This window comes from Merops nubicus, unplaced genomic scaffold, assembly GCF_000691845.1.
Source record: "Merops nubicus isolate BGI_N331 unplaced genomic scaffold, ASM69184v1 scaffold11644, whole genome shotgun sequence".
NCBI classification, from domain to species: Eukaryota; Metazoa; Chordata; class Aves; order Coraciiformes; family Meropidae; genus Merops; species Merops nubicus.
The window spans coordinates 59,614-70,220 of record NW_008606245.1 but is presented as its reverse complement, the minus strand read 5'-3'; the positions used below and the strand labels follow the sequence as shown (position 1 = coordinate 70,220).

The following is a 10,607-nucleotide window of genomic DNA, read 5'->3' as shown; positions in this document are numbered from 1 at the left end:
AAGGTTATACAGCTGCTTTCCTAAGGTGGTCACCTACAACAACCAGTGCCAAGTTTTTATCTGATGCAGATGATACAGGCTGGTGAGTTTGAGAGTGGGGGTGGAAGAAGAAGCAACTCTGTTTTGAGGAAAAGGCTGACAGCATGCATCCAGTTTCAAGCAAAAATTCCTGCAAAAGGATAACTCCTCAGTATCATTCCTGCAAGAGTTAAGTTTTTCCAGAGTTAGCTGGATACTTCTCATTGGGGTATCTCTCATTTAATAAAGAAAACAACATGAATGGGAAGGTACATGCAGAAAGCTGTTCTGTTATTGAAGCCTTCTGGTGTACTCTTAAGAACTGCAGCATGTTAGCCACTTGACTCAGACTCGTGAAAGACCAAGCTGAAAGATTCTTTTATCCTCAGACAAGCAGAAAAAGCTCTTCCAATGAGCCAAGCTCTCAAGACAAAAGGATCCATTTACAAGTGCAATCTTTTTCAGTCCTCTGTCCAGATCCCTTTCTGGCAACATACAGTTTATGGGTGAGTGCAAGCTGTCAACTGCATCACTGCATAATCCTTCCCAAGGCCAGGATAAAAGATCACAAATTATCTATGCTGTCTCTTAATAGAGATGCAGTTTTTCAAGCAGATGTATCCTTCAGCTCTATTCCAAAGAAATTCAGTATTCCTGAAATTACTTCACATTCTCAGAACCTGAAGATTAGCAAGAACGTTAGAGAAGACAGAGCTCTGGAACAAAGAGGAGAAATTCAGTACTCAAGAAAACTAGATCTTTCTTATTCACTCTCCTGATGATAAAATTGTAAGAGGAAAGGTAATTTCTCAGAAGATTAATCTGGGCCATAATCTGCCTTACTGACCAGAATGGCAACTTCACTGATGAAGGAAGGTATAGACAGATAATGTGTCATCCCATGATCATAAAGAGCATCCACTTCTATGAACTCCTTCAAAACCACCTAGAGCTGGGAAGAACTTAGGGGAACTCATCTTAGTTCAAAGGTCTCAGGGTTTACAGTTTTCATGCAGCCTTGGCAATGAAAACCAGCTAAAGTCCTTTTTGCATGGCTGTAGCTCGATAGAATACGTTAAAGGTACAGCAAAGAGAGCAGAGATGGGGTAAAAGTGGAACTTCTGCTGAGCCTTTCTGATTCTCAAGAGCCCTCAAGGATAGGACAGCCTCACTGGAACTGCATTTCATTGCCAATCTCTGGATGATTCCAGGTATAATACTGAAGCTGCTGGAACACTGGGAAGCAGACCTCCTCATGACAAATTGCAGAGTGATCCATCCATCAAGTCCTTTCAGTTCAAAGTCAGAGAAACTCCTCCCCAGTATCTGGGTACTCTGAGCAAGCGAGGCCATACTTTGCCTCATCAGAATCCACAGCCTTTTAAAAGTAGTAATGCAGACATGCAGCATGTGCTCGAGCCACAATGACACTGACAACAGCTAGTTTGTTGTACACATCCTGGTGATAAAAGATTCCTGAAGCACATTAGCTGCCCATTACAAATTGAACAGGGTTTAACACTTATCAGGGGCAACAGTATCATGAAAATTCTATCAGTAAAACATTTCACCTAATTAACAGGAAAAAAAAAAAAAAAAAAAAAATCAGCTCAGAAGCAGTTACAACACCAGACCTATCTCCCCTCTTAAAACTGACACAGTTGCCAAGTAAAAATTTTCAGCAAATGTTTTTCATGTGGTGGGTAAAATTTTAAAAATACTACATAATATAAATGCTTTTTCAGAGTTATGACAGCTGCATGTGAAATAAGATCTCAGTATTATCAAATAGTCACAAAGTTTTCTGTTCTAGACAAAAAACACCTACCAATCTTTGCTATAACAAGCAGATATTTTTACTCTGTTATTTTCCACAGAAAAACTGTTAAGTTGGCAGATTGACTGCTAAAGCAAATTGTATCTATTCTAACCAAGTTACACAGGACTTGAGAAAGACTCATGTGAACTAAATATGAGCCATTTTATGCAACATCTTTGTTTGAATGAGGTCCCAACTACAGAAAATCATAGAATCATAGAATCCTTTAGGTTGGAAGGGACCTCCAAGATCATCAAGTCCAACCATTGAGCCATTAGGGCTCTAAAGTCCTCTGCTAAAACATCAGAATCTGTCAGGGTTGGAAGGGACCACAAGGATCCCCCAGTTCCAACCCCTCTGCCATGAGCAGGGACACCTCCCACTAGATCAGGCTGCCCAGAGCCTCATCCAGCCTGGCCTTAAAGACCCCCAGGGATGGGGCCTCAACCACCTCCTCTCCCTCTTCTTGTTTGTATTGGTGATGATCTCAAAATGATGAGTATTTGCCTGTCCAGCTCTGTGTTGACTCCAAAGTGTACTTCTTCCTGGATTCTTCTCTGGTTTGGGGTTGTTTGGGATTTTCATCTGTAACTCAACAGCTCTACCCTGAGAAATCAACACTCCTTAAATTTCTGCTTGGTGTCCAGTGATAAGACATGTGGGTTCCAAGCTGTACCACGGCAGGTTTAGACCAGGATAACCTTTACTTGCTTTTTACTGAGAGATAAAGCTGTGTAAGTATCTTCCAATTAATTGAGATCAAAATCTCAAATGCTCAAAATGTCATAACTTTGAGTGAGACTTGGGTTTTCCTTTGTCTGTAAGGGAGTATCTGGGAATACGGGTTGCCAGTACTCCACCTTTATCTCTGACATCTCTCCTAGAAGTTCTGAGCTGCAAATCCAACACAGGACCTTTCACTCCTACATCCATAAGAGAATTCTCCCATCCTGAGAAGTTTAAAAGCAAAGATTAAAAGCTAAAAGAAGAAAAAAATATTTTTGAAGTGAATTCTACAATAAACGTAACAAGATATTCAAACTACTGTTGTCTGCAGACCTAATTAGCTTGATATACACCCTTCAACAGCAGCTGTCAAGCTCAGCTCGACAAGGCAGCAGCTTTGCTCCATCTGGTTATGCATGGTTTCTGGGTTGGAGTTGCAACTGAGAAGGTTACTGTGCACCTCGCAGTGTTTAAAAGAAGCCATGGCACATCCTAGTAGAAGGTGGAGCTCTGACAGCTAAGGGTACTCCATGGCTCAGCATTCTGGGGTTAAATAGGTGTCGTGGTTCTTGCACAACTTTCACTTGTATGAAAAAATCTTTCTAGAAATGAGTGGGTATATGTATAACATTTTGGGTGTGATGTTCTGGAAACTAAGAGATAAGTGATGCATTTTGACTTTTCACATGAACTATTAATAAATGCAAGAAGGAAAACATTTTAGTGCATTAAATATGTTCACCAAGCTGCTCTAACAGGCTATTTCTACAGTTCAATATTCTATAGAAAGTGCTGTAAACAAGTGTTTTAATTTGCTCATTGAAAGAAGGAGCGTTAAATCTGAGGCTGCTGTTACTAAAGCCTGATTTTGGAAGAGAGGTCTGAAACAGCCTGATAATAAACTTATTTAGTCTGACTTGAGCAATACTATGGAAATCAACATCTGACCTCCACAGTTTCTAAAAATAATCATCTTTTTTCAACCAAGGAAGTTTCCTCCATTTAAAAAATCTTGCTTACCTGATGGAAACCACACTTAAATATTTCATCTTTGCTGCACACAGCCAAAGAATGGATGAAGAGTGGAAAGTCAATCCTGTGCTTTCAGCCTTGTAGTTGCAGCATTTTTTATTCATAAATTCAATTGCCTGACTTTATCTTCAAAGAACTTTTTCCCAGTTGCTACACTAAGTAGCCAACAGGCAAGTCCTGAAAGGTCAACAGCTGCTTCTCTAACTCCTTGCTATGAACACATACCAAGGCGGAGCTGTGCATTTCAAAAACTGGCCTGCAGTTACCAAGACATCTCAAGAAATGGAAGGAACACACACAGAGTGAGTGAGCCATAATTTATTGTCTTTCTGAGGCATGATAAATTTCAGCCTGCCTGCCCTCTTATCAGAGTACTAAATTTTTTTCAGGGGAAACAAAATATTTAAGTGAAAAAAGTGCTCTCGTATCTTTTTACTGAAGACCAAAAAAATACTGTGAAATTAATCTTTGGCAAGATCTATAATATGGTTTTGAAATAAATGCTAACCGTCTTCCAAAATGAAGACAGAACCTAGCTATCAGCTTCCAAGATTCACTATTTTCTTTGCATAACTGCTAAAAAATAATTAGCAAGATACACATGGCAATACAAACAATACAGTCTGCATTTTGTTCATTTTTATTGGCACCAGAACTAGTATCAAACATTCAGGTCTCGTGAGCAGTTACTGTAATATTTTAGTAAGAGCAGGGAATTTCAGGCACAGTAAGAAATTTGGTGAACATAAGATCTCTTCAGAGTGCTGCAACTACACCTCTAGAGCAACACAAAAGCAAGAGCTGCACAGAACTACTGAAAACCACTGAAATAAAAAATGCAAATATTGCTGAAGTGGAAAAGGCACAGCAGTAAAAAGTTAAATGCCCAATAAGAACTGATAAAACTGTACAATTACAAGGCAAATAAGAAACTGACAACCTTTGCTCTTCCCCAGCCACTTCTCCAGAAGAGTCAAAATACAAACTGCTTTTGAGCAACTAAAACCACAATACTGTTTTTCAACAAAGACACAATAACACACTTACCAACTGGACTAGTACCAGCTCCATTTGGCACTGTGAGGTCAGTTGTCCCCAGCATTCCACCTAATAAAAATAAGCCAGAGCATTAAACTGACTTGCTCTTTCATTACAGCATTGTATGATTTTGTACTTCAAAACTTAAGGCATATAAAAAAAGTGGACTGATGTCGCTAAGAAATTGTTACTTGATTTTTTTGTTGGTTTGTGGATTTATTTTTTTTAACTTATTTTTCTTTTTAAAAAAGAAGATGGTACAGGACGAAAGCAGAACAGCACTGACATGTTACCTGCATTTCCAGTACTGGGTGGTCTCTGAGGGGCCCCAGGTGACATGTTCCGGTGCAGGGTGGTCTGAGGTGGGGAGAGCATGGTGGTGTCCGTGAGGGATGAGCTGGCTGCCAGTGATGGGGACACGAGGGAACTCCCTGGGTTACTGTAGGTGAGAGTGTTGGGATTGGACACTGGAACTGTAACCGACATCGAGAAGTTCTGAGCGGGCAAGCCAGGCTGGAGGAAAGAAGATGAGGAACACACACAAGATTAGCATTAACTATCTCTGCAGAAATAGCACATTGTAAAAACATACATTGAAGTTTGCCAAGAATTACTCAGGTTTAGGAAAAAAAAAAAAGTTAATTATGTTAGTTTTTAAACTCTATTAAGCATACAATTTTTAAAAGTTCATTTGTCGTAGAGCATGGTGTTAAACTCTTATACATCACATACACAATTCAAAAAGAATTACTCAAACTTCTAATACACCAAAAGGTCAAATACAAAAAATCTGAAGATAATCATATGAATTCACAAGCTCAGAAATACAAATTTACCAGTTAATTTGGATTATTACAAAGCAATGACAAGCTAAACATGTCAACAAATCAATGAACTGTGGCAACTTGAAAATATAAGCATAAACATGCACATTATAAAAGTCAGTTATTACACAAAAAAAAGAGAAAAGTTAGTCAATACATTTTCCATTAATAACTTTGCCAAAACATTGCTACTAAGCTCTAAAACTTTTTCTTTTTCATACCAAAAAAAGTAAACAGATCTTTAGAAAGTCACTAAGTTCAGTAATTCAGATTTAAACATTTCAGTTGTCAGTATTCTGAGCTGTGTTCCACAAAACTTTGCTTGAATAACCATTCCACATGCCTTTTTGGCAAATTTCATTTTTTAAAATTCTAATTTTCACAGTATTATTTTAAAGGCAACTGTTTTTCTGAAGTATGTATGTTTGTTATTCAACAACTACTGGAATCAAAAGCTTAGATGCCTGCCCATCTATGGTACTCAGCTGGTTATGACTAACTTCTTTGGCCTTTGTCTCATTCCTATCCTTTGACAGTGATGAGTTTCTGAAACAAAAGGGACTATTTTCTTTCACAACTCTCATAATTACTGGAAACAAACCCATGACAGGTACAACTTAAGGGTAAACTCAGTAGTGTTTATTGACAGAATAGAGAGATAAGTGTTGATTTAGAGGTCAAATGCAGTTGACAAACATTCATGACCTAGCAAGTATACTTAAAAAAATGCACTTCTGTCACATGAGCTTAAAATTCACCTAGAATGATACTTCTGTATGGCAATTTTCATAATATTAGAACTATAACAATCATTATTTTTATTAATAGAGTAAAACACATTTCCTACAAGAAACAAAATCTCTTACTAGTGAGAGCCAATAACCATGACCCTACTGAAGCAGTCTAAGAATAATTATCAATTTTTGGCACAGATGAAAGGAAAAAGTAACGAAGCACAGCGACGTAATGCTAGCAAATCATTCACAGGATCTAACTAATGACAAGCTGTACTGGTATTTGTTTCACAGGAAACTACTTCAAGAAACTATTCAAAAAAAGGTTGGAAAAAAACACTTGCAAAAAGACCCAGCATGCTGTCAAGTAACTCTAATTAAACTTGAGATATCCAAAATATGCTTAAAGCAATGCTAGAAACAGGTGGGATATTTTTTCTGTGGGTTTCTCAGTGTGGAACTGATAGATGGCAGCTCCCCCAATCACCTTACAATAAAGGCTGCCTCTGCCCATCTATGGCACTCGTTTGGTTCTGACTGAATTCTTCACACTTGGCCTCATTCCTATCCTTTGGCAGTAATGAGTGAACTAGAACAAAAGAAACCATGTTCTTATACAGATCCTTAAGTATTGGAAGTAGAACCATAACAGGTCCAATTTAAGATATAAACACAGAACTATAGAGCTGAGAAACAGTGTTGTCTTTTTTATTTGCATTAACATCTGTGGAGACAATTTAGGCTGTTCAGGAATATCACAAAAAATTAAGGGAGAGCAACTGAGCTCTAATATACTGAGAGATGAGGCCTGAAGATGTCTCAACACAGAAATGTTGGCTATCAAAAGCTTCAAAACTAAGCAAGAAAGTAACATATTGTCTCCATTCAAGTATAAAGAACTTGCTGAAAGAAGTGATGCTGAGTATTACGGCTGTCATTTTGCTGTTCAGGTAGCCAGAGATGGCTTTATTGCTCTGAACAATGAAATAATGTTGAAGTAACAGCAAGTTATTTGTGGACACACTTCTCAATTGCCCCAGGGTCAGTGCTGATTAACCTAGCCAGTCCATTTACTTTAATTGCTACAAGATTTGCAGTGTTCAAAAATTCAAAGGCTGTGGCAGAGCCCTGTATTAGTTTTCTTAGAAAATAATTTCCCTGTAATATTCAACACTAATTGTTTTTTTGTAGACTGAAATTAAATGTCATCACATATACCACCACGAAAAACATACAAAATTTACATTACTGTTATCCCCAAACTTCTTGAGTTCTGAAGCCAAGTGACTTATGGCTGAAAGTGGGTTAGGCTCTTCGGACAAAATTTTCAAAGATCTTTCAGTGTCCCAGGAAGTTTCTCTTAGAATTTCAACAGGAGTAGGACACTTATCTTTAGAGGCTCCCATCGTGCACCAGTACTTCTCTTTAAACATCAAAACACCTTTCTACATCCATTCTTCAGCAAAATAAATGCACTGACTTGATGATAAAATTAATCCAATTCTATTTGCTTGCTTGTAACATACTGTAACATCTTGATCAACAGACAAAGAGCTAAAAGATGTAAATTAACTACCCTACAACCCACAAAAAAATCTATCTTTATAAAAACATTTTAGGTAGGATTAGGCAATGAAGCCAGGCTTCTGAAATTCAGAAATGTTACCTCATGTTCACAAGGTATAAAAGGCAGTGAGTGTAAAAGAAGCCAGAGATAAATCTTATTCTTCAAGAATAATTCTTCAACTTATTTTGACAGGATGAGGTATCAGGATCTCATTTTTCCTCATAAATACATACTCCCTTCTCAAACCATTAAGTACTCTTGTCTTTGCAGTGGTTTTCAGTGGTAAGCAAACACCATGAAAATTCTCATGCATGTAATAGAAGCACAAACCATACTGTAGTACTCACTGCGATTTTATGATTCCGCATCATATTATCAAACTCTTCATTAATTTTTTTATATTTTTCTTCTGTATGTGGCGTGAGCACATATGAAGTGTCAGGGTCCGGGCTGTCGCACCCTCTGTGTTCCTTCTTGTTCAGAGCCTAAATAATGAAGTTAATAAAAAGGATCAACAAATAAAAAGTAGAGATAAAATAAAAGTACTTACAGGGCCTCGCTTGAAAATAAAATCACTATCTTCATTTAGTTTGCTGAATCTGTCCTCCGATAGTGGACTGTGCTCAAAGTAATCGTCAGCATCAGGGCTCTCACAACCATTAAGGCCTTTCTTTCTTAAGGTCTGAAATACAATTGGAAAATTCACATACAAATCATACTAACTTGCCAAGAAGTTTTGTATACTACTGAATCATTCAGAGCCACTGAAACTACATGAAACTTGCACAGACATAACTCACTGTTCAACAGACAGGCTTAAGTCTTTCAAAGTATTATTTCATAATACACAAAGAGAAATGGTTCATTCAAAGGCACAGGTTCTCCCAGGTGCCATCTCATGGGGTAACTTGAGCCTATAACCACTTCAACTCTCCAGTCTTACATGCAAAACCATTTTTAGATACTGCTTGATGACAGTAAAGCTGCCCAACAAAGGAAGAGTCAAGGCTAGGGCAAAGGAGTTAATGTCATCACTGGTAATTAAAAGCCATTTTACAGGCTCTCTAATAAATTGATTTTAGCATCCCGATTTTCATATTCACATTTTTAAATGCATACAGTTCAACTGTGATAAACAGGGGATAAAATTTATGATCAAATTCAACAACGGCAGTACATCAATACATGAAACACTGTTCCAGTGGTTTCTGAAGGCAGAATTTTCCTGCACTTCCATCATCCTGCACAATAACAAGAACTGCAAAAAAGTATACAAAGAAATTACATAATCCCTCTAAAATGACTTAGTTGGCTAAATATAATTTTTTTCAGACTCCTTTAGACTAAGTTGATGTAACTGCTTTATTGGGCTACTTCCTGTTTTCTTATGGAGACCTCACATCAACATCCCCTGGAAAAAAAACTAAACTTGTCTACAATCTAGGCATTACAAATAAGCTACCGAGAGAAAGGATGTGAAACCACACATTTTAAGACATATTTGTATTCCTTCCTGTTTTTCTTTTTCACCCTATTACACAACCAGTAATCTTCCTTTGTAAGTTCTTACTTATAACAAAAGATTTAAAATATTACCCATACAATAATCTTCAATGTTTTTAAAAGGTTTCAAAAGGAAAGCAATATAAATTTTTTAACAGCTACACATGAGCAGCACGTAAGGCAGCAACAGGACTATACAGGCATGAGGGGAGTTGTGTGTTTTCTTTTTGACAAAAATTATCTATATCCTGTGATTTTCATAGTAAAAACCCTGAAGATTTGAAATCTGCAAGCTGATGTTCTCGGCACCATAAAGAAATTGCACTTGTTTTCCTACAGAAGCTGTTTCCACAACAGAGTAAATTTCTGATTTAAAAAACCAAACCACGTTTTAGACTACAGCATTCATCAGTATTTTTATTTTGGGTGCTATCTAATGATGTTCAGTACAATAAAAAGTACACAAGACTTTCTCATTCTTCATATATATGCGAAATACAGCCTATGTCTACTTAAATTTTAAAGTAGTACTTGAAAATTCTATTACACCATCTGAAATTCGTTAATATCACAGGTCACCATAAGCTGCAATGCCTTCTCAAGTTTCTTGGCTTGCTGTGCGTATCCCACACAGTATCTGGAACTCCCACAAAAATGTAATCACCAGATCAGCATATGGGAAAAACAGGTGTAGGCTTCTCCAGCACCTGTCACAGCACCAATCCTGCCCCTCTAACCAATCAGCTGGACACGGGCAGGGACTTGGCCATACAAGGGCTGGCTGTTTGGCCTCTCAAGGTCGGAGTCTGTTCTCCCTCTCCCAGCCCTTCCTAACAAGTCAGCCTGTCAGCCTTCTACACTTTGATATCAGCAGGGAAAATGTTAACACTGTATAATCAGGATTACACTTAACCCCTGCAACCCCCAGAATTCCGTACATAGAATCCAAGTGTGTCTTTACGTGGTGCTCAGCGTCAACATGCACACACAGTGCCCAAGGCATGATCAGGAGCTGTATTTAGATATTAGAAAGAAAGATATAGCAAGAAATGCACATACCATCTAGTTTACCTCTTCTTTGATAAACACAGTGGAGCTATTTTAAGCATTGCAGCATTAGTGCTCCTTTCAATATTCTAAAACAATTGAGTGAAAGCTTTTAAGCATAACGCTGCCAATTCATCCTCCTGGATCTGTCTGAAAATTATACTCAAAGTTCTATATTGGAAGGAAGGGATTTCATTAAATATAAAAATGCATCCGTCCTCTTTGAGACTTTTTTAAAAAAAAAAAAATTTGATAACAACGGTGTTAACTCTGCCTTGAGTCATGAGGAAGGAAAATGG

The 10,607-nt window shown here is 37.7% G+C and overlaps 1 protein-coding gene across 1 annotated transcript in view; it reads right to left on the bottom strand.

Annotated features, from left to right (window-relative positions):
- The window catches only part of MEF2A (myocyte enhancer factor 2A), a gene marked incomplete at its 3' end in the record, with an annotated part of 50,659 nt that overhangs the window by 15,674 nt on the left and 24,378 nt on the right, over positions 1 to 10,607 (bottom strand). Inside the window, exons 3-5 of the mRNA XM_008939583.1 lie at positions 8,309 to 8,440; positions 4,927 to 5,146; positions 4,643 to 4,702 (exon numbers count right to left, since the gene is read on the bottom strand). Coding sequence (XP_008937831.1) covers positions 4,643 to 4,702; positions 4,927 to 5,146; positions 8,309 to 8,440 — 412 coding nt within the window. The remainder of the gene's footprint in view (positions 1 to 4,642; positions 4,703 to 4,926; positions 5,147 to 8,308; positions 8,441 to 10,607) is intronic.